The sequence below is a fragment of the Ictidomys tridecemlineatus genome, chromosome 3 (genome assembly GCF_052094955.1).
Source record: "Ictidomys tridecemlineatus isolate mIctTri1 chromosome 3, mIctTri1.hap1, whole genome shotgun sequence".
Classification (NCBI taxonomy): Eukaryota; Metazoa; Chordata; class Mammalia; order Rodentia; family Sciuridae; genus Ictidomys; species Ictidomys tridecemlineatus.
Window position 1 is genome coordinate 6,317,581 of NC_135479.1, and position 26,544 is coordinate 6,344,124.

Here is a 26,544-nt window from a genome sequence, read left to right on the forward strand (position 1 = left end):
TTCTTTAAGAGACTGGGGTACCGTTCTGGCTGCAGCTTGCCTGTGGTCACCAGGTGACACTGGGGAACCAGCTCCCTGGTCAGGGACCTCTTGGGTTGGGTTTGGTGGTCAGGCCTGGCATGCCTGCGTGCTCCCTCTCTGATCTTGGTTCCACTACTGTGGTCTTCCCTATTCTGCCCACGTTTTGGTCATCCCTGGCCAGTGCTGAGTCTACCCTGCCCTGCTGGCCCTGCTCTCTGGTGCCTTCCCTGGTTAGCCCCCAGGACAACTGAGATACTGAGATGAGGAAAAGGGTGGGAGTGGGAATTGGGCAGCGACTTGCTCCAGGTCCCTCCCACTGGCCCAGCAGGTCTGGCCTGGATCCCTAGTCTCTCTGCAGGCTCTCTGTGCCTTCCGGCCACTGTCGGTTTCCAGCCAGATCCACGATTCTTTTTAAAAATAGTTCCTGGATTATTTCAATTTACAGTGTTTTATGGCAGCTCCAAGATGTTGGCCTCACTTTATAAACTGAGGGACCCTCGAAATTAACTGGCCCAAGGTCACACAGCTAGCGAACTGAGGGCTAAACCCAGGGCTCAGGGCAAGCTGGTGTTTTCTCCATAGCCGCACTTGCTTCTGGATATCGGGTCTGGGGACACAGTCCCAGAGAGGGGAGAGAGGGCCTGGGCACCCGGCGGGCCGGCAGGGAGGGGCCTGGAGGGGCCCCGGAGGGGCGCGGGCGGCGGGCCGGGGCGGGGCGGAGGCGGCGGGCGGCGGCGAGCGCTCCGCCACAGTCGGCTGGCGAGCCCTGGGAGCCGGAGGCGCAGCCCAGCCCGGGACGGACCCCGGCGCCCAGCGGGTCTAGGGCTGGGCGCGGGGGCCGGCGGGACTCACCTGCCAGGCCGCGCTGCGGGCACTGGTCCCGCCGCGCCGGGCTCAGGCGCCCGCCGAGCTAGCAGCGAGCGCGCCTACGCGCCGGGGCCGTGGCGCCAGGACAGGCACCGCGCGGGAGGCGGCCGGCGCGGGCTCTGGGCGCGGGCGCAGCGCCCCTTCCCCCGGTGAGTGGCTGCCAGGGGCGCGGCGAGCCGGGGGCGCCAACTTCGCCGCCAACTTGGGGCTGGACTCCGGCGCCGCGCGGGCAAGGACGGCGGAGACAGACGCGGGACACCCAGGGAGAGTCCGACAGCGCAGGGAGCCAGGGAGGGGCGACCGGGGGACAGGGACCCTCGGGAACGGGGCCTGGGGTTTGGACCCTGGCGGGCGGGCGGCGAAAAGGCGAGGAAGACAAGCCGAGGAGACTGGGGACGCCAGGGAAGGACGCGGGCCAAGCTCCCAAGACGTTCGTCCCCGGGGTCTCTGAGCCCTCCTCCCCTTCTCCTAGCGTCGCGGTACCGGCGGGCAGTGAGTGGTGCGGGGATATGTCAGTCTGGGCTGCAGAGTCCCCCAACTGTTGCTGCTGGAAGCCTCTGGGGCGAGGAGTCGGGTCGGGGCCGGGACCTGGGGCTGAGACTGGGTTGACTAGAGTGAGGGGGCTGGAGAGGGTGAGGACCCCAGAGGGTGAAAGGGGCTGTGGCAGCTTCAGGAGTCCATTCCTCTGGTTTCTCCATGTCTATGGGACACCTGCTGTGGCATCTACCTTCCATTGTGAGACCCTTAATCCCCTGTGATCCCCCTAGGCCCTCCCCTCTCAGCTCTCCCTCTTCTCTGCCCTCAGAGAATCAGAGTGGGCTTCTGATGTGGTGGCATCTTCCAAAAACCCACCCTGATCCCTGGAGGACACAGCTAGGAGGACTCAAAAAAAGCGGTGGCATAAGAGGGGTCTGGAGAGCCTGAGCCGGGCTGGCTGAGCCCTGGCTGCAGCGCCAGCGCACTTTGTTCCCCCGGGGATTGCTCTCAACCAGGATCCCCGACGGCTGGGAGGGGAAGTCTGAGCTTCCTGATGCCAAAGGCGGTGGGTACCTAAGCCTAGGATGGCAAGGCCAGGACCTGTGAAGGCAGGGGCGGGCACCTTGCAGCCTGAAAATTCCCAGAGGTGTGTTTGGCTACCCTTCAAAGGTCCTGCTGGGTGAGTGGGCCAGAGGACCCCTGGGCTTGATGCTGAATCCATTTGTCCATCCCGGTTCCCTGCCCTGCTAGCCCAAGGAGACTTAGCACTCAGTCCCCCAGCCCTTGGATGGAGGCCTCATCCTCCATCCTGATCCTGGCCATGGAAAAATCAAAGAAAGGACCTTATTTGAAGAAGGTGCCATCGTACTGGCTCTATTTCGGAACCAGTCCAGTTCCTAAACGAACCAGTGGCTCTGAACCTGTTTCTAAATTCGGAAGAGTAAGAATGTGAAAGGGACAGGTAGGCAGGACTCCTGAGTTCGCTCCGGCCCCAGGGCGCCCTGGGCTGGGACCTGTCTCACAGCGCCGTCTCCAGGTCTGCTCCCCACCCCCATCGTGGGGCTTGAGATGGAGACCCAGCCCGGGGCACTGGGCTGGGGACCTTAAGGGCCAGGGACACCCACAAGGGGTAGGGGAGAGGCAGGGGGCGCCGAGTGCGTGGTGCCCAGTTTGGCCGCCAGGAGGCGTGGCGCGGGTCCCCGCGCCGGGAGTCACCGCCGGCGCCGCCGCATCGCGAGTGTCCTTGAGCCGCGGGTGACAGTGGCTCTCGCCGCTTGCGCCCCCTCCTCCCGCAGGGGCAGCCTGATGCCACGTTTCCTATGAATTATTTATCGCCGGCCTAAAAATACCCCGAACTTCACAGCCCGAGTGTAAGATTCCTGCCGAGGGGAGGGGGCGGGGTGCCCCCGGGGGCAGAGCGGGATCAGCCGGGAGGGGGCAGTTAGTCTTGGAGCAGCCAGAACTAGGTGCCCCAACAGTGGGGACAAGATGGAGGGCCAGGCTCTCTCCTGGCGCCTGGGTTCAGATTTTAGCCAGGCAGAAGCGAGCCAGGGAGGGAGGGAGGGAAACCCGACGGCAACAGAGGGGCTTCCCGCAAGGGCATTGGGTCCAGTGGGCAGGGCCTCTCTAGTGAGAGGAATGAGCACCGCGGATGGGTGGGGCCACCTCCTGGGGCCAGAGCTCCAGGCCTTCGAGAGGGGGAAGCCTTCAGTGTCCGCTGTGTGAGTGTGAGTACGTGAGAGTGTGTGGTGTGTGGTGTGTGGGCGTGCGTGTGCACATCCTTTTCGGAGAGCCTGTCCGAGGTATGGGGAGCCAGGAGAAGGGCAGGGGTCTAGCATGTGAAGCCTCAGGTAGGTACCAGAGGACTACCTTTGCCACCCTGTGCCCAGGGTTTTTAGGATACAGTGTTCAGCAAACATTAGTGGCCCTTCAGGAAAGGGGTGAGACCCAGAGTGGGTGGGCAGAGAGTCCCTGAGACAAGCCTCTGCCCTCCAGGAGCCCCCAGTCTACCTGCCGAAGGGCAGGATGGAAGGGCCATTGCAGAGGCCAAGCTCAGAGCTCCCAACCTGGAGAGGACCCAGAGGTTGTGTCTTCTCCCTCCAGGTCCAGAGTCTGATGGATCCAGGAAGGCAGGCACTGGCAGGAGCAGGATTTGGATTGGGCTCTGAAAGACAGTGGAATTTTGTCAGGAAGAGGACACTCCTGCCCAGGGAAGAGCAGGAACCAGGGCCTGGAGATGAGAACAGTGTGGGCTGTGGCCACTGGGCTGGCAGAGTTGGGGGATCCATGAGGGGGAAGACAGTAGGTTGGGGTCAGGATGTGGGGGACACTGTGCCCGAGACTAAGCTGTTTGGACTTCATTTGTGGGCACCGGGAGACAGTTGTCCTACTTGAGGAGGCACACAGGGGCCAGGGGAGAGTTTTGGCAGTCCAGTAGCACAGGCAGGTGGGTGGGAGGGAGGTGGAGAGGGGAGGTGGGAGGCTGGGGGAGGAGTGGCTGGGCTAGTGATGGCATGCCACTGGGCATGGCGGCCACCTGGTGAGGAGACTGGAGCCCAAGCCTGCTTGAATCTGTCTGCCCGTTGCTTTGTGGGGCGCAGAGTTGCCTGATGCCAGCTGTCCCTCATTTGAGGCCCTCTGGCCAGAGGCACAACCTCCTTCCACTTCTCCTCTTCTCTATTCCCCCCAGGAGGACATCTTGGAGAGAGGTTCTGGGGGCAGTGCCCCTTTAGGGTTAGGAGAGGACCTGAATCCTTGCTATAGATCACACTGTCTGAAAGAAAGAAATAGGAACACAGGTGTCATTTTAAAGTTTCTTATAGCCACATTTTCAAAAGTAAAAAAAAAAAGACAGGTGAAATTAATTTTAATAGTGTATTTTGTTTAATTAATATATCCAAATGTTATTTCAACATGTAATCAATATAAGACCATCAATGAGGTGGCTTTCATTTTTTTATGCTCTCTCCATACGCAGTGTGCATTTCACACTGACAACATGCTGGGTTTGGATGAGAAACATTTCAGTACTCTACAGTTGCCTGGGGCTGGGGATACCGTATTGGCCAGCACAAATTGAGGACCGAGAGCTCATTGTTGGGAGGTGGAAGTGGCAGGAGGGTTGAGGCTTCCTGAAAGTGGGCAACCTGTAGGGACTAGAGGCGTGGGCAGAGATGAGCACACTGGCCTTGTTAAGAAACAGAGAGCATGACAGCGTGTGTGTGTGTGTGTGTGTGTGTGTGTGTGTGTGTGTGTGTGGTGCTGGGGATGGAACCCAGGTCCTTACCCATGCTAGGCAAGTGCTCCATCACTGAGCTCCAGCCCCAGGCATGACAGTGCCCTTTGCTGTCATGATTTTGCAATCCCAGATTGATATTAGCTTCAGCTACTTCTAAGAATGTAAGATCCCATCCCAGACTCAAACAGGTCTCCAGACTGACATTTTCGTTAGTGCATCAGGAAACTGTACACACGGGAGATTTCAAGGGCATCAACATGAACCCAGTTTCCCTCCCGTGTCCCAAGTCATATCTTCCCAGCCTGAAATTCTACCATGTGGTGTTTTAGCTTAAAGCTCTGACTGTCTGTAAACTACATCTCCCTGGGGAATGATAATGCTTTGAGCTATTATCAGTCCCTTTTACCTTCGTGTGCATGAGCTCGGGATCCTAAGCTAAGAGAAGGTCTTGCTGGGGAGGCAGAGCTTAAGGAGAGTAGGGAGGGCAGGGTATGGTGGGAAGGAAGGAAGTTTAGAAAAAAAGAGGCTGGAGGGGCTAACCGCAGACCTGCTTGCTGATTCTCCGGGTTGGACTCTGAGTTCCTGGTCCAACTCTTACCCATATTGAAATTCTACCACTCAGTGTGGAGCTCTGTGCCCATGTCACATTTCTTATCTAAAGAGTCCCTTTGTGGTCTCCATTGGAGTGATCTGGTTAGCAACCCTGGAGAAAAGGGGTTTCCAGAATGTTCCTCCGTGGTCCTTGCACTTCTCCTCCTCCTGTCTCCCTTAGAGAGAGCTGGAGACCCAGGTCAGCCCTTGTGCCGATGCTGGGTGAGAAACTAGACTCTGGACAAAAGGAAGAGAGAAATGTGGTGGTGGGCAGGCAGCAGGTGGCCCTGGAGGACAGCTGGCGCCTGTGCCACCGTGTCCTCAAGCCCCGTCCTGAAGGAAGTCTGACTTTCAAATGTGGTTTCTGGGGTGTTTGAAGCAGCTTTTTTTTTTTTTTTAAAGCTGCATTTTTGTTACAAAGATGTGCAAATTCTGTAGGGGGCACCTACCCCTCAGCACCCTGGCACCCTCGGTTCAGAAGTTGTTAGTGAAGGAGAGGAGGAGTTGTAAGATGCCTTGGGGTCTCAGGTGCCCCTGCCCTGAACACTCAGTGCCACCACACTCATTCTGGGGACAGCTGCTCCCAACTGAACCCAAGGTGGGAAGGGTGGTAATGATGTCCCATGTCCAGGAGGAGGCGTCTCCAGGCAGAGCCACACAGGGGAGGGCCCTGGGGCTGGCTCCAAGGAAGCAGAACTCTGAGCAGTTGCAGCGTTGTGGTAAGGGACAGATGGAAGATCCAGTTTGGGCTTCAGGGAGGATGGGAGTGGGACATGGGGGTGTCACAGAGCTGCCTGCCTTCACCCAGTTGAGAGGCTGTCATCTATAGGATATGATTGCTAACGATAGCCAGTAGTGTTTTATCACATGTAAGCCCTCACTGCTGTGATGAGCTCAGGCAAGAAAACATGGCTCAGAGAGGCTAAGTGACTCTATCAAGATCACACAGCTAGTAAATGGCAGAAGTGGGACTTGAACGCTGGTCTGTCTGATTCAAATCCATGCTCTGAACACCAGACTAGCATTTTCAGTGCACCTTGCTAGGGCAGAGCCCCAATGGCTGGGCTTTAGAAGGCCTATAGGGGGCTGGAACGCCAGGCCCACCCTCATCGCCCCTGGGCTCTCCCTGATCAGAGGCTGTCAGGGAAGTGGTGGAGGCGAAGGAGCTGGCAGCTGGAAGGGGGAGCTCCGTCAGAGGCCTCTTGGGACTCATATTACTCTCCGCAGCTTGGCTCTTGGTTCCTCTCCGAAATGACCATGGAGTGTTGTTCAATGGTAGGATGGAGGGCGACAAGCCCCTGTCCTGGCTCCTGTCCCAGCCCTGTCCCTCTGAGGATGCTCAGCTAATTGCTGTCTCTTTCTCTGTGTCTGTCTTTGTCTGTCTGTCTGTACCTCTCTTTATGGAGGGAGGTGTGCCCCTCTTCTCTTTCCTTTTTTGGATGTGTCCTCTGACCCTCACATCTTGTCTGTCTGTCCATCTGCCTCTCTCTGTGCATGTCCTGGTCTCTCCACAGGACCCTCTGGTGGACATGGGTGGGGCCCTGGGGCCAGCCCTGCTGCTCACCTCACTCCTTGGTGCCTGGGCAGGGTCCGGCTTGGGGCAGGGCCAGCAGGCTATGACAGTGGCCGTGGTGTTTGGCAGCTCAGAGCCGCCGCAGGCCCAGGCCCAGGCCCGTATCCGCCTCACCCCCCAGAACTTCTTGGACCTGCCTCTGGAGATACAGCCGCTCACCGTGGGAGTCAACAGCACCAACCCCAGCAGCCTTCTCACCCAGATCTGTGGGCTCCTGGGTGCTGCCCGGGTCCACGGCATCGTCTTTGAGGACAATGTGGGCACCGAGGCAGTGGCCCAGCTCCTGGACTTCGTCTCCTCCCAGACGCACGCGCCCATCCTCAGCATCAGCGGGGGCTCCACGGTGGTCCTCACCCCCAAGGTGCTGTCTGATCTCTTGTGCCTTCCTCCCTTCCAGCATGGGACTGGGGACCAGGGCTGAATCTGGAGTGGGAAGGGGTAAAGTCCTGGAGGCCGGGACTGGGTGGGGTCGGCAAGGAGGTGACTTGAGGGAGTCGGGAGACTCTGGAAGGGTAGTCCACGTTCCAGAAGATCAACTTTCTGGGCTGCTGTCCCATTTGTGTCTGGATGAGGGTGGGCAGTGGCTGCCCTGTCTGGTGGGCTGCCTGCCTCTCAGCCCTCCCCTGTCTGGCTCCAGATGGGGGGTGGGAGGCAGGGACCAACCGGGGATGGGATCTGACAAAGTGCCCCACTGGGCAATTGAAGTTACCCTCAGGGGATAGCATTCCAGAGACAGGTCACTGTCCAGGCATGGGGGGAGGAGAACCAATGCTGCCCTCACAAATGCGCTGTCCTCGCAGTTTCCTGGGGAGAACGTGGAAGCACACATGCATCTGCAGGCCCCACCGGGGACAGCGTTCTGGAGAAAAACCATGAGATACTGTGAGGGAAGGGATGCTCAGGAGGCCCCTGTTTGAACAGTATTGTCCAGGGAAGGTCCCTTAAAAAGTGATGTCCACACTGAGACCTGGAGGCTGAGAGGGAGTTGGCCGCAGGAGCGGAGGTGAAGCTCGGAGCTTTGGAGGAGCAGAGAGAAGCCTGGAGGAAGAGGGGTCCAGGTCACAGGGGCTGGCATTTGGCCCACTGTATTGGGCCGCCAAAGGTGCTGAGGGAAGAGGCTGATCTGATTTGCCTTCGTTTTATATTATGGAGAATTTTGAGTCTACACATGAGTCTAATGAATCCCCATTTACCTCTCGCCCACCTTGGCCAGCCCACCCCAGACTCTCTCCCAACTACTCTCTCTCTTCTGGGCTAAAGTGAAGCAACGCCCAGACATCTTATGATTCCATCTATAAGCATTTTGCTTTGTATCTCTAGTAGATAACGGCTCTAAACAAATAAAACTGCCATACATTATCATGTCTAAAAATTAATAAAAGCTCCTTAACATCGCCAAATATCCAGCCGGTGTTCACACCTCCCCATTGCCTCATAAATGTCATAAATGTTTATTTTTAAGTCAGTCTGCTTGGATCAGAAGCCAAATTGGGTTCACACATGGGGATTGGTGGATATGGCTTCTAAATCTCAACCTCTAGGCTCCTCCTTCATCTCTCCCTCTCCCTTTTAATTGCAAGTCTGGGGGAAAACTGGGTTGCTTGGCCTGTGGTTTCCCGTTTGTTTTTTTAAAATATTGGTACTGTGGCAGTGTGCTGAAATCTCCGAGGGCCTACAATGCCCAAGAGAGAGACTACCTGTTAGGAGGGCGCTGCACTAGCCCAGGCGGCCAGCCACCAGGGCCTTGGGCTTTCCTGATGGCAGAGGCAGCGGGGAGTAGGAACGTTTTGGCCTCCGGCGCTCCCGGGAGGACGGTGCTGTCCCAGTTATCTCTGGTCCCCAGCAGCAGCCCTCGGGATGGTGGTTCTCAGCCCTCACAGTGCTTGCAAAAGAACCACAGATGCTCAGCGTCGCACCTTTGAGATTCGGATTCAGTTGTTCTGGGGCAGGGCTTCTCACAGAAAAACCCGAAGAGCGTGTTAAACATACAGATTCCAGGCGTCGTCCCCAGAGATTCTGATCCAGTCGCAGTGGGGTGCGGCCCGAGAATCTGCATTTCTAACAAGCTCCCAGGGGGTGCTGATGCTGCCGGTGTGGGGTCCAGCGTGGTCAGGTGGGGGCCCTAGGCATGCGTGTTTCACAAAGCTCCCCAGTTGACCCAGGGGACAGAGGGGTAAGGAGCCACTTGGAGCTTGAGGGAGGGAGGGAGGGAGGCTGGGGGCCGCTGTGCGCAGGAGCCGCTGGAGGGGCCAGAGTGGGTGGGGAAAGGGGCGCGAGGCGGGGCTCAGTCCGCCCCGCCCCGGCTCAGGCCCCGCCCCCGCCCCCCAGGAGCCGGGCTCCGCCTTCCTGCAGCTGGGCGTGTCGCTGGAGCAGCAGCTCCAGGTGCTCTTCAAGGTGCTGGAGGAGTACGACTGGAGCGCGTTCGCTGTCATCACCAGCCTGCACCCCGGCCACGCGCTCTTCCTCGAGGGCGTGCGCGCCGTCGCCGACGCCAGCTACCTGAGCTGGCGGCTGCTCGAGGTGCTCACGCTGGAGCTGGGCCCCGGAGGGCCACGCGCGCGCACCCAGCGCCTGCTGCGCCAGCTCGACGCGCCGGTGCTGGTGGCATACTGTTCGCGCGAAGAGGCAGAGGTGCTCTTTGCCGAGGCGGCGCAGGCCGGCCTGGTGGGGCCCGGCCACGTGTGGCTGGTGCCCAACCTGGCACTGGGCAGCACCGACGCGCCCCCTGCTGTCTTCCCTGTGGGCCTCATCAGCGTGGTCACCGAGAGCTGGCGCCTCAGCCTGCGCCAGAAGGTCCGCGACGGCGTTGCCATCCTGGCCCTGGGTGCCCACAGCTACTTGCGCCATCACGGCGCCCTGCCCGCACCTGCTGGGGACTGTCGCAGCCACCCTGGACCTGTCAGCCCTGCCCGGGAAGCATTCTACAGGTGGGCACCTGCCCAGGCATGGGGGCGAGGGGTGGGGCACTTCAGGGAACCTGGGCGACAGTGAGCTTGGGCTCACTGGTTCTATCTCCCATAATTGTGTGCCCTAGGGCCAAGTTACCCCGCTTCTCTGGGTCCTCATCTGAGAAAACAGCAGGAGTCAGGGCGTGGGGAGGTGTTACAGGAAAATGGAACAGTGCAGAGCAAGCAGAGCAGTGTGGCACACGTCTGCCATCTCCTCTGCTGGGGAGGCACCCACACAAGGCTCAGGGGAGGCTGGCAAGTTTGAGGTCAGCCTGGGCAACCTAGAGAGACCCTGTCTTCAAAATTAAAAAAAAAAAAATTAAAAAAGGACTGGGGATGCAGTTCGGTAGTAAAACACCCTTTGGTTTGTTCAACCCCAAATACTAAAGAAAACAACCCTCCAAAACAAACAAGCAACCCCCCCAAACCACACACAAAACAATCACACAACAAGTCTAAATGTCTTCTATTGGGTGGTGAAACAGGAATGGGACGGTGGATGGGTTGGGCAGAGCCATAGGCTTGGGGGATGGGGACAGACTGACACCTCTCCCCTGTTACAGGCACTTACTGAATGTCACCTGGGAGGGCCGAGACTTCTCCTTCAGCCCTGGTGGGTACCTGGTCCAGCCCACCATGGTTGTGATTGCCCTGAACCGGCACCGCCTCTGGGAGATGGTGAGAAGGGGGTGAGCCCAGGGACCCTTGGTCTTTTCTCATCTTGAGAGCCCAGCCCCGGTCAAGCCCACAGCTGAGCAAAGTCTCTTCTGTCCTTCCATAGCCCCTCATCCTTCTGGTCTCAGTTGGGACCTCCTACCCTAGGAAACCTTCCAGGTCCCCCAGACCCTGCTCTGGGCTCCATGACATGCTGGCTTCCCTCCACTACAAAGCGTATCAAGCACTTTTATCACACAGTCCTGCCCCAGGGGATTGACCCACGTGTGTGCCCGCCAGACAGTTGTGGAAACAAATAGAATACAGAGTCGTCCGTGCTGAGTAGAGCCATGTGCAAACCAGGATGGCAGTGGACAGGAGGAGCAGGACTAGTTCTGCCTTCGAAGGAGGAAACTAGGGAATACAGGACCCGGAGGTGGGCCGCAGAGGGCTGGGCAGAAGCCCACCAGGAGGGGTCTAGCCTGGTACAGGCAGAAGGGCGTTTTAAAGTGATATGACTGAGGAAGTAGGATGGGGTGGTGGGACACGTGTGAAGGTCCTGGAGTGTCAGCTGAGGAGAAGAAGGGGACTGAGCATTGTGAGGCAGGGGCATAGGGCCTGAGGAGGGTGCCTGGGTGGCAGCAGCACAGGGACCAGGGCTGGGGGAGGCTCGGGAGCCAGCCTCTGGCCCATGCTTGGGCCCTGGCTCTGTCTCCTGTTCTCCAAATGCCTCTGCCCCAGCCCTGCCTCTGTCTGCCCCAAATGCCCCTACCAAAGGGGCATTCTTGGCCCTGGGAGGCTGCACTCGGATGGGCACCTAGAGGGTGAGGGCAGCGGGGCTGAAGGTCCTGGACTGAGGCTGGTGGTCCTCTGCAGGTGGGGCGCTGGGATCATGGAGTCCTCTACATGAAGTACCCCGTATGGCCTCGCTATAGTGCCTCCCTGCAGCCTGTGGTGGACAGCCGGCACCTGACAGTGGCCACCCTGGAAGAGCGGCCCTTTGTCATTGTGGAGAGCCCTGACCCTGGCACCGGGGGCTGCGTACCCAACACTGTGCCCTGCCGCAGGCAAAGCAACCACACCTTCAGGTCTGGTGTGAGCTGGGTGCCGACACTGGAGGGTCAGCGGTTGCGTGCCTTATGCCTGGGTGTGGGGAGGGTCTGCGGCCCAGGTGGGGTGCTGACTCCTGGTGGTTTCTTGCGGTGGCGGCTGCAGCAGCGGTGACGCAGCCCCATACACCAAGCTCTGCTGCAAGGGCTTCTGCATCGATATCCTCAAGAAGCTAGCCAAGGTGGTCAAGTTCTCCTACGACCTGTACCTGGTGACCAATGGCAAGCACGGCAAGAGGGTGCGCGGCGTGTGGAACGGCATGATTGGGGAGGTAGGCTGGCCCCAGCCCACCCTGGGCCCACCCACCTACATACGGCCAGGCTCCATCGGCTCTGGGCCACCTCCGGTTGTCACAATAATGTGTGTGGCCATCACTGAAGGTTGAGCCCTGGGGACCCCAGGTGGGAACTCCGGAGTCCACTGGTGGGGGCCAGAAGGGGTACCAGGCGGGGACTGGGGAGCATGCTGCAGCTCTCGGGAGCCCCTTCTTCAGTCCCCTCGTGGCCCCAGGTGTACTACAAGCGGGCAGACATGGCCATCGGCTCCCTCACCATCAATGAGGAGCGATCGGAGATCGTGGACTTCTCCGTGCCCTTCGTGGAGACGGGCATCAGCGTGATGGTGGCTCGCAGCAATGGCACCGTCTCCCCCTCGGCCTTCCTGGGTGAGGCTTGGGCGGGCAGGGGTGGCTCTGGGGCGGAAGGGCCCATGGGGTCAGAGTCATGGGTGAGATGAGACACTTGGGCAGCTGGAAGGGACATCAGTGCTGAGGGTGGGGGTAGGGAGAAGGGGTAGATGATGTGCCACTGTGAGGGACAGGGAACCATGGCCTCGGGGGAGTGGGAAGAGATGCCCACTTCTCACTGGGAGGCACCCTTTGTACCAGGTCCCACTAGGTGCCCAGGATACAGCCTGGTTCTTGCCTTCCTGAGTGTCCAGTTAGGAGTCAGGTGGGACTGGCAGCGCTAAGTGGCACAGAGAACTGTGAGGACAGGCAGGATGCTGAGGAGGGGCTGAGAGCTGTCCCGAGGAGGAGGAGTGAGGTCCCAGCTCACTCCTAAGCAGGAGTGAAGTCCCAGCTCTGCCCTTCCTGCTGGGTGGTCTTAGGCAAGTCACTGAACCTCTCTGAGTGGGTTCCTTAGCCACAGGGAGAAAAATCTGACTTCCTAGAGGTGTCTTCATGGCAAAAGAGCAGGTACTCTCGGTGATAACGATCGCTTTTCAAGGAGGCGTAGACCTGGGTCCTTCCCTCCAGTGCCCTGATCTTGGTTTCCATGTCAGTAGAATGAGGATTGGGAATTGGCCTTGGAGACTCTGATTCCAGGTGGAAAGACCAGGTCATTCCTTCCAGGCCAGGCAGAGGACATGAGGCCAAAGGAAGGCTCCTGAGGGTGGGCGATGTGAGCTTGTAGGGACAGAGGGAAGGGAGAGACTGACCTCCCTTGGGGGTCTCTCCTGGGACTCTGCTGCTCAGAGTCAGGGTTAGAGGTCACTTTGGCTCCATCCGCAGATGGACCCACCAATCTCCACCAGGTGGGGGCTGAGGGAGGCAGTTCTGAGGTGTGAGTCACCTCTCTCTGTCTCTAGAGCCCTACAGCCCCGCAGTGTGGGTGATGATGTTTGTCATGTGTCTCACCGTGGTGGCCATCACTGTCTTCATGTTCGAGTACTTCAGCCCCGTCAGCTACAACCAGAACCTCACCAAGGGCAAGAGTAAGCTAGCTGTCTGTTGCCTGGGCCCGGGGACAGGGGGTGGGCAGTGATGGGGTCCAGGCTGGGGCCGAGACAGAAGCCCTTTGGTGGGCAAGAAGAGTCCCAGCATCCACCCTCCTCCCCAGAGCCCGGGGGCCCGTCCTTCACCATTGGCAAGTCTGTGTGGCTGCTGTGGGCACTGGTGTTCAACAACTCGGTGCCCATCGAGAACCCCCGAGGCACCACCAGCAAGATCATGGTCCTGGTGTGGGCCTTCTTCGCCGTCATCTTCCTCGCCAGCTACACTGCAAACCTGGCCGCCTTCATGATCCAGGAGCAGTACATCGACACCGTGTCAGGCCTCAGTGACAAAAAGGTTCTGGGGCCACGGCCAGTGGAGGTGGTGGTGGGGACACCAAGGGTGGGGACAGGCCGTGGGAGGGTGGATATAGGATGATCAGAGTGTGGGGAATTTGAACTGGAGGCCAGAGAAGGACGATGTGGGGTAGTGAGGGGGTGGAAATGGGCAGTGACCACTGAAGTCCAGCGGTGGAGTGGCTTTGGGTAAGTCTCACCCCATCTTGGGCCTCAGATTCTCCATTTGTAAAATATGCATGCAGCCTGGACTGTGTCTCAGGTCCTTCTGCTCTGACTATGCAAGTCCAGCTACGCAGCTTGGCTCTGGGGCTGGCATTTGGGGCTCTGGCGCCTGGGACGTTAGATGAAGTGGTAGAGATGGCTGCTTCCTCCACCTGCAGTTTCAGAGGCCTCAGGATCAGTACCCGCCCTTCCGCTTTGGCACAGTGCCCAATGGCAGCACAGAGCGGAACATCCGCAGCAACTACCGGGACATGCACACCCACATGGTCAAGTTCAACCAGCGATCAGTGGAGGATGCGCTCACCAGCCTCAAGATGGGGTGGGTCCCTATGGGTCCCCAGCCGTGCACTCACCCTCTGTCGCCAGCCACATGTCTCCCCAGTGACAAGTCTTAGCTCCATTCCTTCCCGAGAGGCCCAAGGTGGGGACAGTGGGGCTGGGTTATCCCGCAGGGCTTCTGGGAAAGGGGGAAAGGGTATGGGGCAGAGCAGAGCTGGAATGGAAATGGAGGCCCACCATGTTCCAGACACACAGCTGTGCTGCTGAGCAGAGTTCAGCCTTGGCCTGACATGGTGGTGGTTGTCTTTCGCTGGGTCTTAGAGACATGTAGAGGTTGGGCAGGGGAAGGGGCATGTCCTCTGGGGACACAGTTCCTGGGCTTCTCTGAGGAGGAAGGTGGGAGTGGTCCTTGCAAAGGCAACAGAGAAGGCTCTGCCCACCTGTCCCTCACTGGTGGTACCCAACAATCTCAGGTGTTCAGACCCCTGCCAGGCCCCAGGTTCAGTGCCCCCTCCCACCCGTATGGTCCCTGGCCCTGAGGGCTCAGCTTATCCCCAGGAAGTTGGACGCCTTCATCTATGATGCCGCTGTCCTCAACTACATGGCGGGCAAGGATGAAGGCTGCAAGCTGGTCACCATTGGATCTGGCAAAGTCTTTGCTACCACTGGCTATGGTATCGCCATGCAGAAGGACTCCCACTGGAAGCGGGCCATAGACCTGGCACTCCTGCAGTTCCTGGGGGATGGTGGGTGCTGCCATTGCTGGGGCTGGGGTGGTCCCAGGGTATCTCGACTACCACTTTGTGTGCCCACAGCCTATGGGAAGGAAGAGACTCTGGGGGTGAGGTTGGGGCAGTAGGGGACCAGGTATTAGGAGTGCTGCATGAAGACCTGGAGAAGGGATGGGCTTGTAGGAAGGAGCACGAACCAGAACTGGGGAGTCCCCCAAAGGGCAGGGATGATAAGGAAGGCGTAGGGCCACACAGGGGGTTGCGGGTGGCTGGACTTTCTTTTTCTCCAGGACCCCTCCCATGATTTTTCCCAGATGAGCACCTCCTTTGCAGTTTGGTCTCCCCATTTCCATCCTGAGATTACCTGGGGTAGTCCAGAACCAGGGCTAGGCTAGCTCTGGGAACAGGGGTTCACATGTGCCCGCCCTAACCCCAGGGAGTATTGAGAGGAGCCCCATCCTGATTAAGTATTGCTCTCGTTATTATGTGGTGCTTGTGGTCTCCAAGGGGCCCAGCTCATGCTCAGTGTGCAGAGGGTAAAGTGTACAATGACCAGTGAACAACAGATGAAGGGATGCTAAACTTGACCCAATCAAACAAGCCTTTCCTGGGCACGTGGGTGGTCTTTGCTGGGGGCGAGCAGGTGGCCCACAGCTTCTGCTTTGCTTGCTTTTGTTTTGGCTGACACTGCCCCCATCTCACTTGAGTGGTCCCACTTGAGAAATAAGGGGGTGGTATCCTGTCCCCAGACCCCTCCTCCATCCAGGCACGGGTTGAGTGTTGTTAGTGGGTCCATTATGATTGGCTCCTGAGCCAGGTGCATCCCCTTCCCTAGGAGAGACCCAGAAACTGGAGACAGTATGGCTCTCAGGGATCTGCCACAATGAGAAGAATGAAGTGATGAGCAGCAAGCTGGACATTGACAATATGGCTGGGGTCTTCTACATGCTGCTGGTGGCCATGGGGCTGGCCCTCCTGGTCTTCGCCTGGGAGCACCTGGTCTACTGGAAGCTGCGTCACTCAGTGCCCAACACATCCCAGCTGGACTTCCTGCTGGCTTTCAGCAGGGTAGGTGCCTGGGGTACTAACTAACCAGTTAAGTCAGAGCTGGCCATGGCCCCATTTACAGATGTGCAAACCAAGGTCCTGGGAGGTGGCTGGTTTGCCAGCACCACTGGGGTTGGAACCCTCCAGCGCCATTTACTAGATAGTGTGATTGATTAGAATTGGCTTCTGGAGGTTCAGACGTCAAATTCATCTGAAAAGCAGCACAGAGCCTGGCACATAGGGGACGCCTAACAAATGGTTGCTTCCGGGGACTTGAAGGCCATCAGGCTTGGGGCAGGGCAAGGACAGTGGAGGCTCTTCACGGGGGAGAGGGCGCTGTTCACAGCCTGCCTTTCCTCCTATCCAGGGCATCTACAGCTGCTTCAGTGGGGTGCAGAGCCTGGCCAGCCCCGCAAGGCCGCCCAGCCCAGACCTCACGGCCGGCTCGGCCCAGGCCAGCGTGCTCAAGATGCTGCAGGCGGCGCGCGACATGGTGACCACGGCGGGCGTGAGCAGCTCCCTGGACCGCGCCACGCGCACCATCGAGAGCTGGGGCAGCAGCCGCCACGCGCCCCCGCCCGCCTGCCCCGGGCCCGGCCCGCATCCGCAGGCCCCCGGCCCGCCCCCCGAGCCCAACCCCAGGGGCTGGGGGCCGCCGGGCGGGGGCCGTGCCGCGCTGGTCCGCAGGGCCCCGCAGCCCTCCGGCCGGCCACCGACTCCCCGGCCGCCTCTGCTCGACGTCTCCCGGGCCTCGAACCCGCCTGCCTGGGGGGCGCGGTGGCGGCTCTGCGCCGGGCCCCACGGGCGGCACCTCTCGGCTTCCGAGCGGTGCGCGCTCTCAGAGCGCCCCCTGTCCCCTGCGCACTGTCACTACAGCTCCTTCCCCCGAGCCGACCGGTCCGGACGCCCCTTCCTCCCTCTCTTCCCGGAGCCCCCAGAGCCGGACGACCTGCCGCTGCTGGGGCCAGAGCAGCTGGCCCAGCGGGAAGCCCTGCTGCGCGCAGCCTGGGCCCGGAACCCACGCCCGCGCCACGCTTCTCTGCCCAGCTCGGTGGCCGAGGCCTTCACTCGGCCTGGCTTGCTGCCTGCCAGGTACACCGGCCACGCTTGCTCCTGCCCCAACAGCCGGCCGGCCTGCAGGCACTTGGCGCAGGCACAGTCGATGCGGCTGCCCTCTTACCCGGAGGCCTGCAGGCAAGGCGTGCCAGCAGGGGTCCTCGCCTGGCAGCCCAGACAGCACGTCTGCCTGCACGCCCATGCCCACCTGCCATTTTGCTGGGGGGCTGTCTGCCCTCATTTTCCACCCTGCGCCAGTCATGGCCCTTGGCTTCCTGGGTCCTGGGGGCCTCCAGTGAACAGGGGCAGGACCTTGGGACTGAGCACGGATTACAGGGACAGTGGGGTGCTGGAAGAGGTCAGCAGGGGAGCCTGTGGGACCAAAGGCTCCCGAAGACCCTGCACCTGGAGGCGGATCTCAAGCCTGGAGTCAGAAGTGTGAGGTGTGGTAGTTCTGGTTCCTGTTGGGCTGGATTCTCTGCCTGGCACTGTCAGGGATAGGGACAGGCAGCCTTGGGCTTTCCTGGCTTCTTCAACCATATGCTGGCCAGGGGCCCCAGTGGCAGATAATTCTTCCATGGCCAGCTCAGTGACCTCAGCAGGCTTTGACTGTGTCCTCAACACTCAAAGCCCCATCCATCCAGCACGTCACAGGGAGCAGGGCCATTGAGGGTGTCTCTGCCCTGGTGTTAGTCTGGCCCTGGTCGTGGCTGCTGTGGCCTTGGCATGAGGGCACGGAGACTAGACCTGGGGGTGGGTGGGGCAGGGCCATCCTGCTCCTTGCTCCACCTGACTGGAGTTTCTAAGTACGGAGACATTAAACCAACCTCTTGCAACTCACTGCGCCTGGCTGCTCATTCTGCAACCTGTCGGCAACAGGAGCATCATGGGAATATCCAGATATTCAATCTTCAGACAGGGCATCTTCTGGGAGCAAGTGGGCAGCTCACCCTGGGGGAGTCTTAGGAGTGTCTGGGGAGGATGTGGGGAGAAGGTGAGGCTGAGGGATGGGCTCCAGGCCACAAAAGCCACTCAGTATTCAGTGCCAACGCAATCTACCCTGGTGCCAGATGTGACAAATGTGATCAGCATGGGGGCGCTGGTGGTGATGAATGGAATTCAATCTTCAGTCTCCTTGAAAAGGGAGGCCCAGACCAGGGACTGCAGGTGTCTCGCCGAGACAGGGACCACCTGGGAGCCTGACAGTGTCAGGGTGGGAAGACAGCGGAAGGTCTGCTGGGAGCCTGCCAGGCTTGCCTGGCCTTTGGCCGGCTGCATGGGCTCTGTGGGCTCTGAAGCCTGGCCTGGCTGGCATCTAGGGCCAGGTGAGGCTCAGTCTTCCAGGTGCCAGGACTTCTCAGGTAGGAGAATTTGCCCACTGTTCCATCCGCTCATCCTCCCTCTGGGGTTCTCAGCTGACCTCCTTTCTCTGTCACACCATTTGCCCTGGGCCATGTGAAAAGATGGCTCTTGTTATAGTCTTTGGTGTTTTCACATCTGCAACTACATTTACCCCCCTCAATGACTGAAGCGAGCAAGGAATCCTCCTTCCATTTGTTCCACAAACATGGTGGGCACTATCAATTCTGTCAAACCCTTTCCTGATTGTCCTTAACAGGTGGGTGGAGGCCAAGCAGATTTGTCCACATGACAAAGAGACACAGATTTGCCTGGCTCCCTTTCTCTCTGCCCAGTGCCCTTCCTGGGGAGCCAGGTAGGGTGGGGGACAAAGTTCTCAAAAGGTTTGGTGTGATGTCCCAGCTGGTGCCAAGGAAGCAGGGTTCCCTCTTCAGTCTCCAAAGAGAGGCCTGAGTAGAGGCCATGAGAATTGACCTTTTGGTTTGGTTTTAGAGGTGGGAGCAGTTGAGATATAGTAGGGTGGGATACATCTCCATTTGTGGCTAGAGTCTGACCACCCCAAGAGTAGGTGGCCCTCCTACATTACGGTCAAGTTCACCTTCTCTGCCCTATGGATGTTCTTGGGCTGGAGCCAGAATCAGACAGGTAGGGGGTGTGAGTCTAGGTGAGTGCTCTGGAAGGGAGCTTGATTGACCTTGGCCACAGCCGCGGTAGTGAGAGGGTTAACAGTAGGCTACCAATCCCTGAGTGGGACCCCACATTCTCCCTGAGTCAGGATTTGGTGCAGCCCTGGGGGAGACTGTGGCAGTGGGGCCAGGGACAGGGCGAGGCCGGGCTGCTCTGCTCACTGCCCAAGATCATTAATAATCAAGGACTGGAAAGATAATTAAGAGCCAACTGTGGAGCCGAGCCTGCTGCTGGCTGGGAGGAGGGGCCGCTCCTGCTCGCCTGGCCAGGCACTGGCTGCCATCTAGGAACATGAGTGGGGGACACAGTCCCTGGGAAGGGGATGTGGTTCAGGGCTGGTGTCCTTCCTCTCCAAGTGGAGGCAGAAAGCCTGGGGGTGGGAAAGGGAGGAAGCAAGGCCTTGGGTGGGAAAGCATCCTAGACCAGGGCCCCATGACCACACACCAAAGCTGCTTTTCTGTTTGGTGGGACCCAGGAAGAGAGAGGCCCAGCCACAGTCACAGGGAATTCTGTCTGACCTGCTTCCCTCCTGCAGTTGTCCTGGCTGTATTTCCCTTGGTCTTGAGCCCAGTGCTCACATCTACCCCCAGGGTAGGGGACAAAGTTCACAAAAGGGTGGGCATGATATCCCAGACCAGGCCCCTCCAGCCTCGCCTGCCTGGCTCTCTGAAAGGGGAGGTGTGCAGGTCTTCCAGAGGACTGGGGAACCAGAGCCAATCCTTTCCTCCCCTCCAGTCCTCTAGACCCTGAAGAATCGGTTCCTGACTGAGTACTGCAGGCACCCGCCATCACACGCCCCCATCTCTTTAGAAGGCTATGAAACCAATTAGATACCTGAAGTCTTAAATTTGAGTCCCAGGTCTTGGGCTGTGAGCGCAGTTACGGCTGGTGAGTGACACGGAGGTAATGGGCATCAGTAAACAGCAGCTTTATTGAGCACTTCTGTGGCAGGTTCTGGGCTCAGTCCTTAATTTTCCAGGACCCATCCGTCATACAGGTAGTTACCCCACTTGGCAAAGGAGGCTCGAAGAAGTACTTAGCACTGTGACAGACACATGGCCGGCGCTCTGTACAGGTCACTTCTCCCTTTCTCCAGTATGAGGTTGACACTGCCAGCCCCAGCCCCCAGGGAAGAGGGGTGGCAGGGTTCTCCTGTAGCTCTGGATCTTGGTCTAAGGGCCGGATTTTCAGTGGCCCTTGGCATGAGTCAGCCTTGCTAGGGCCTCTGACCCCTAAGCGGGCTCAAATCTCAGCTTTCTACTCCCCGGGGCCTGGCACAGCTGCCACTTCCCCTCTGCTGGCGGCCTGGCTGCTCCTCACCACTCTGGTGTCAGCCTGTTGCCAGGGCTGCTCCTGGCCCCATGTGGTGAGCACAGATGTGTGGCCTGGGGCCTGGACCGGGGCCCACTGCTACCTTCCACAACTCAGCAGTGCCTCAGCCTGTCACCTGCCATCTGCCCCATCTACAAGCCCACAGCCGCCTCTCTGGCCTCAGGTGAGGAACAGCCAGAGGGCTGGCAGCAGGCGCCAGTGCTCAGGTGGGCCTGGCGCCTTGGCAGGGAACAAGCAAAGATTGTCTTCTCCCACCTTGACCTGACTTGCCCTTGGGGCTGCTCTGGGTGGATGAGACAGGTAGAGGCTGCTGTGTTTAAAACTGCCACAATGACACTTGCATCTTGTGCCAGGCTGACATCCAGCTGGCATCCCTGTTCTCCTCACCAGTGACCCCTAGAGCCCCTCTGCAAACGGAAACTATGACCCAACTTGCTTCAAACATTGATATAAAAACTCACAGTTGTGCTTGATGCACGTGGTGAGCAGCATCACTTCGGGATGTCTAGCTGCTAGGGTCTTTCATCCCTTGTCCTGAATCCACCCAGCCATCAGTGGAGAGGAAGGTGACCTCATCTGACTTCTCCCGAGGCAGGTGGCAGGTGGAGACGAAGGTGCAGAGCAACCAGACAGTGGGGAGGGTCCCTGCGTGGCATCTGTGACTCCCGGTCACTTCAGGTCAATTCCCTCCAGGGCTGGGGCAGCTGGGGCTCAGAGGAGGAGGGGAATGCAGCCACCAGACTCCACTGCTGTGTGTGGCTCCAGATTGTCACATAAATCAACCTGGGCTTTATGATGCTAATAAATTTGCTTCCAAAATTTGGTTTGGAGCCCGGGGGCAGCAGGATGATTTAATTTGCTTTGTCCTTAAGCAAGAGGGAGTGTAATTGGAGAAGGTAAGTACAGATGTTTTAATTGAGTTCTCAGCAAACAGCAGGCGGCTTCAGGGAGGGCCTAGCACAGGGCATGGGCAGCTCTTTCTTATACGTGGCCTCACCACCCTGGCGCCAGCTGGCTTGGCCTGCCCCAGGGCAGGGTCTCCTGGGAAGATACCACCATAGCAGGCGGGGAGGAGCAGATGTTTTTCACACGGATGGAAGACGATGGCTTATGGGGGCAGGTGCGAGAACTGCCCACATGCGACAGTGGCGAGAAAGCAGAGTGAGGCCAATTTATGACTCAGGGGTTCTCGGGGGCAGGGGTGCCAGGGCCAGAAGCAGAGCGGTGCTGCCTGAAGACCCACATTCCCTGGGCCCCAGGATGTACCGTCAAACGTTAGAGAGCGACACTCACACAGAGGAGGAGGTGGCGAAGTTCCCCTCACAAGGGCTAAGCAAGGCACTGAAATCAAGAGGGTGGGGTAGGGGCCTGAGTTCCCCACTCCCCAGAGATGCAGCTCCCTGGCAGGCTGCTCTGCACTCTAGGACAATGGGACCAGGCCCAGGGCTGGGGACAAGCCAGGGTCAGGAAGGATCCCCAGGGCCTGAAGCAGAAGGCACATTGAAAATGCAGAGTTCAACAGTCATCTGTTTCCAAGGTGGCCTGCCCAGCAGGTGCAGGCATGATTAGGTGGAGGTGGCTGGGAGCCTGGCCTCCTTCCACAAGGACGGGCAGGTATCTCTTCCTACCCCACGGAACTCAGGGGCAGGAGGAGCGCCTCGCTGAGCACCCGTGGCCAGACTCTGGAGGGAGCACCCTTGTGTGGACTGGAGCAAGGCAGCTGCTGCCTGCTGGCCTGGCCGTCCATGCAAAGCCCTCTCCGCGCCTCATGCCCAGGGCAGTAAGCCCTTGGGGGGGGGTGGGCAGCACCCTCCAGCAGCCCCCTATACTGTAGGGGGCCCAGAGGGCTCCAGGGGTAGTCAGGGGCCAAAGAGCCCCCACCAGGAAGCACAGGCGAAGGACTTTAAACCCAGCTTCTAGGCTGCCGCGTGCCCTGGGAAGGGATGTGCCATTGGCGCAGTGCCCCAGAGATGGCGGCCACAGCAAGGGCCCTCACAGCTCTGGCTCAGGGACCCTGGTGCCAGTTAGCACTTCCCATTCTTGTCACTAGGAGTGGCACTTAGCGATTCTCAGGCCTGGCAGAGAGTTGGGTGCTGCCTGCCATAGGCAGGCCAAGTTAGAGGACCAGGGCCTGGGACTTGTCTCTGAAGGGACAGCAGCTGCTAGTAGACAGGCAAGGATGCAGGAAGGGGCTGGGGAGGGCGGAGGAGGGGACACGGGGTCTGGTATAAATAGGAGCAGTGCCAGCACTGCATGTGCCACCACATGAGGGAGGAGCCTGCCTCCAACGGCTGGAGGGGGCAACAGTGTAACTGGGACCATCCTGAAACCTGAGAGCAGCTGCTGCTGCCCTAGGCAGGGGCACGGCAGGGAGCTGCTCCAGGGGACCAGGCCCTCCAGGGGACCAGGCCAGCACAGACTATAGGGCCCTGGGTCGGGAGGAGATCCCCAGCTGGAGATGCAGAGGTGCCCTCTGAGCGCCCCTGTCCTCCTGCCCATGAAGCCCTGGGTGGCAACCAAAATCTTGTTCTGCAGCGGCGAGGCCGTGGTGGGGTCCCTGGCCGTCTTGTCACCAGGCACACCCTGCCATCAGAGCTTGGTCTCACTGAGAACAATATTGGCTGTGACGAAGAAGAAGCAGGAGAAAGCCCAGAGCAGCACGAAGCCCACCCAGAAGGTGTGGTGGAATGGGGACCTGTGCTTGTTGACGGTCCCGTAGCCGAAAGTCACCTGGGTGTCCTTGCGGCAGTGGTACACCAGGAAGGCAGGGATGACGAACTGGATGCCAGTGCCTGCGTAGGCCCCCGTGATGCCCACCAGGGACTCCAGGTCATGTGTGCAGAAGGCCACCAGCACGGGTGGCACCAGGGTGATGGTGGGGAAGACCACGCGGTCCACCACCCAGGGGTATGTGCCGCCCTCGCGGTGGAAGAGCGTCTTCCAGTTGTTGCGCAGAGTCACGGCGATGATGGGGAAGTTGGTGCTGATGGTGAAGACGGGGAAGAGGCCCAGGAAGAGGCGCACGGCCGCCAGACCCACGACGTCGCAGCGCGCAAAGTTGAGGGTGTACATGTCCATGAGGCTGTCGCCACGGAAGCAGAAGATGGCGGTGAAGGAGAGGAGGCCATAGAAGGCCAGGATCAGCACGTAGTCCAGGAACACCAGTCGTGTGAGGTAGCGCTTGGAGGAGACGGGGGTGACGAGGGACGGCAGGGAGTGCTGGCACATGAAGGAGTAGACGCACACCCCCAACAGGTTCCGGAGCCCTGAGGGGTCGGCCAGGGGCGGGTGCCCCTCTCCTTGGCCCTTTCCGATGCGGACCAAGGCCAGCACAATCATGATGGCGAAAGCTGGAAGACAAGATGGGAGTGAGCCACGGCATGGGACAGTCCCCTACCTGGGACTCTGTAGCCAGGGGACCTGTGGGGGGGGTGGCTAGAAAGAACCCACAAGAAAGAACCTTTAAATTCAGATTCATGCGACCCAAAGCCACATTGTGGAGCAGGTCAACATGGCTACTAGAGCTTATGAATGCCCCACCTGCCCCTCTCTACACCCTGTCCCCTCTGCCCAGTGTGGGGGTGTCTGGTTATGATTCAGAGCAGTGCTATGCTAGGGTGTCAGCAGGGTGGCCCTGGCAGGGAGCAGGCTGGCAGCACACCTGTTCCTTCGCCCTCTCCTGGTTTAAAGGGTGCGCCTGGGGAGCCGATGGCGAGTGCAGGGCAGAAGGGACACAGCATTTGGAAGGAAGCATCCTCCCAGGCTTGGGGCAAAAAGGCAGGAATGCTGGGTGCAGACGTGGAGCCAGCACCTACGGCAGGCAGGAAGTGGCCAGCTGTCACACTAGGGAAGAAATGGCACCAGAGAGCAACACTGGGACTACTGAGTCCTGAGCTGCTGGCACCGAGGCTGGTGGCAAATGACTCGTGGTTCTGTCCTCCTGTCCTGGTGGCCCAGCTAGTGGACAGATTTGCTGCAAAAGTATGACCTGTGACCCTGCCTGTCTAGAGCAATCAGGCCTCTATCACTGCCCAAGACCAGGCTGCCTCACACAGAGGCACTACAGACCAGCTCACCAGCCTGTCCTCTGCCACCTGAATGTCTTGGAGGTGGCGCAGCAGAGCACCTGCGCATAGCAGAGTTCAGGAAGAACTGAGCCATCAACAGAGAGCGTTCCTGGCACTCTGAAAAGATGGGACTTCTAGATCTTTCTGCAACCCTCTGGCTTCTGTACCTGCTCTATGGATCATTTAGAACTGGCCCTGTTGGCTACTTAACAACCTGGAGACGACCAGTGTCCCTGTCTCCAGTCTGAAGTTTATAACCCCTGCTGTCCCTGTTCAGAGAAGACCTGAATGCCCCTCTAGCCTCGCCCAGGTCCCTCAGATAACCATGGAGACATGGGTGAATGTGAAGCGAGACTGAGAGAGAAGAGGCCAGTGTGGCGCTTGGCCACTCCTGACAGTCCCATCAGAGGCTCAGGCTCCTCCCAGGGAGAGGCTGTTCTGCTGGGACCCACAGGAGGCCAGGCCAGTGTCTTCCCACACAATGCATTGGGGAGTGGGGTGGGGTCATCTATGACTTTAATCAGAACTGCCTGACACTGTTGGGGCCAGGAGGGATGGCGGAGGGAAGGGGAGTGCAGGAACAGGCCTGAGAAGATTACCAATAAAGAAGATGATTTGTTTCCGCCTCTCACAGCCCGATCCTTCCCACCACGCCTGCCGCTCCAGGGTGTCACAAATCTTCCGGGCCCTGGCCAGTCAAGGGGAAGCAGTGACCTAGTTCTTCCCTCAAGTCTTGGCCCTGGCAGCTTGGCTCATCCCAGAAACTCCCGGGGTGGGTGCAGGAGGGGTGTGAATGGCAGAGGTCTGCGAGGAAGACCTGCTCCCAGGTACGCTGGGGCGGGATGGGGGGCCTTCAGAAAGCCAGCGGGGCCAGCCTTGTGGCTCAGGAAGGTCACCAGCTGCAGAGCAGGGTGGGGTACAGCTGGGGCCAAGGCTGCGTGGTGGCGGGGCTGGTGGTTCAGGAGGCTGTGGGCAGGGTGCTGAGCAGGGCCAAGGGGCGGCGAGATCTCAATCCTGCCCTGTCACTGCCATTCAGGGTGCCACCTGTGACCTGCTCCAGGCCCTGGCCCCGACTGACATGAATTTGGAAAGAAGTCAAGAGAAATCCCGTCTATTCCTTGACCTGGGCCTTGGCCCCCAGGTCCTGGCAGCGGGCAGGAAGGCAGAGATGCAGCTGCCCAGTGTGAGCCCCATTAGTGCTCTCTGGCCGGGATGCCAGCTGGGGCTTCTCTGCACACCTTCCTGCCCAGCACCAGGTCTCCACGAAGCTGTAGGAAATGCAGGCGGAAAGTGGCTTGCTTATTCAGGATGCTGACTAGAGAGCCCAGCGGGGGGCTTTCCTTCTCTTGAACAAACCAAGTTATTAAGGTTTCCAAAAGGGCAGGACTGGCCTGAGTGAGCTCGCACCTGTGCACCCCGCCGAGGCTCGCCCGCCGACAGCGGTCCCCAGAGCAGACATCTGGGAAGGGGGGGGGTTGTACCTTTAGGTCAGTGATGATGGAGGACTTTTAATTTTTTAGTTGTAGATGGACAAAACCTTTACTGCGTTTTCTTATTTTTACGTGGTGCTGAGCACCGAACTCAGGGCCACATGTGGGAGGCAAGCGCTCTACTGCTGAGCCCCAGCCCCGGCCCACGATGTGGGACTTCTCTCTAGAACTTCTAGGACATCTACGAAGCTGTGGCTCTAGGTGGCAAGCAGACAGTCTCGCAGGCTTCTGATAAGGCGCCTGCCTAGACCAGCCACCCGCTCGGTTCTCCTGATCTTCTTCATCCAAAGCCCAGATCTACCATCGAGGGCCGATGCCGTCTGCTGTCCAGGAGTGAGGAGCCGCCTGAGGCCTCGTGAGGTGGCCCAGGAGTGTTAGGAAGAGTCTGCTCTGGAGTGGTGGCTCCCTGACGAGCACCTGGGGGACAGTGGGCCATCCTCCTGTCCTCTTAGTCATGCCCAGCACAGTTCTTTCTGTCCAAGGTCCCCTTGCTCTGCCAGGCCGTGCGGAAGTGCTGCTGGTGCTGGGAGGGCAGACCCAGGCGCCAGCTCCAGGAAGAGGTGGCTCCCTCTGCCCCGTGCTGGGCAGCACCTGGGCCCTGGAGCAGGGCAAGGAGGCCCACCTACCTATCAGCCCAGCGAGCCACAGGAAGGGCACACACTGCTGCACCAGGACAAGGACAGGTTTGGACCTGCCTTCCTGAGGAAGTGGCCATCGAGGCCTGA

At 59.3% G+C, this 26,544-nt stretch overlaps 2 protein-coding genes across 5 annotated transcripts in view; one reads left to right on the forward strand and one right to left on the reverse strand.

Annotated features, from left to right (window-relative positions):
• Positions 1 to 3,855: 3,855 nt before the first annotated feature.
• Grin2c (glutamate ionotropic receptor NMDA type subunit 2C) lies at positions 3,856 to 17,724 on the forward strand. Its single transcript, XM_078041724.1, has 12 exons — positions 3,856 to 7,128; positions 9,096 to 9,694; positions 10,279 to 10,393; positions 11,246 to 11,457; positions 11,585 to 11,750; positions 11,990 to 12,143; positions 13,067 to 13,192; positions 13,318 to 13,547; positions 13,930 to 14,090; positions 14,609 to 14,796; positions 15,617 to 15,849; positions 16,196 to 17,724. Exons 1-12 carry the CDS (start codon positions 6,475 to 6,477, stop codon positions 17,324 to 17,326), a joined length of 3,969 nt encoding a protein of 1,322 aa, XP_077897850.1. The 5' UTR covers positions 3,856 to 6,474; the 3' UTR covers positions 17,327 to 17,724.
• Positions 17,725 to 19,834: 2,110 nt separating this feature from the next.
• Positions 19,835 to 26,544, reverse strand: part of Slc38a12 (solute carrier family 38 member 12) — a 52,336-nt gene continuing 45,626 nt past the window's right edge. For all 4 annotated transcript variants that reach the window (XM_021731204.3, XM_005332528.5, XM_021731203.3 and 1 more), the window contains one exon: positions 19,835 to 23,612. In XM_021731204.3, the coding sequence (XP_021586879.2) occupies positions 22,852 to 23,612 (761 nt within the window). In that variant the 3' untranslated portion in view covers positions 19,835 to 22,851. The remainder of the gene's footprint in view (positions 23,613 to 26,544) is intronic.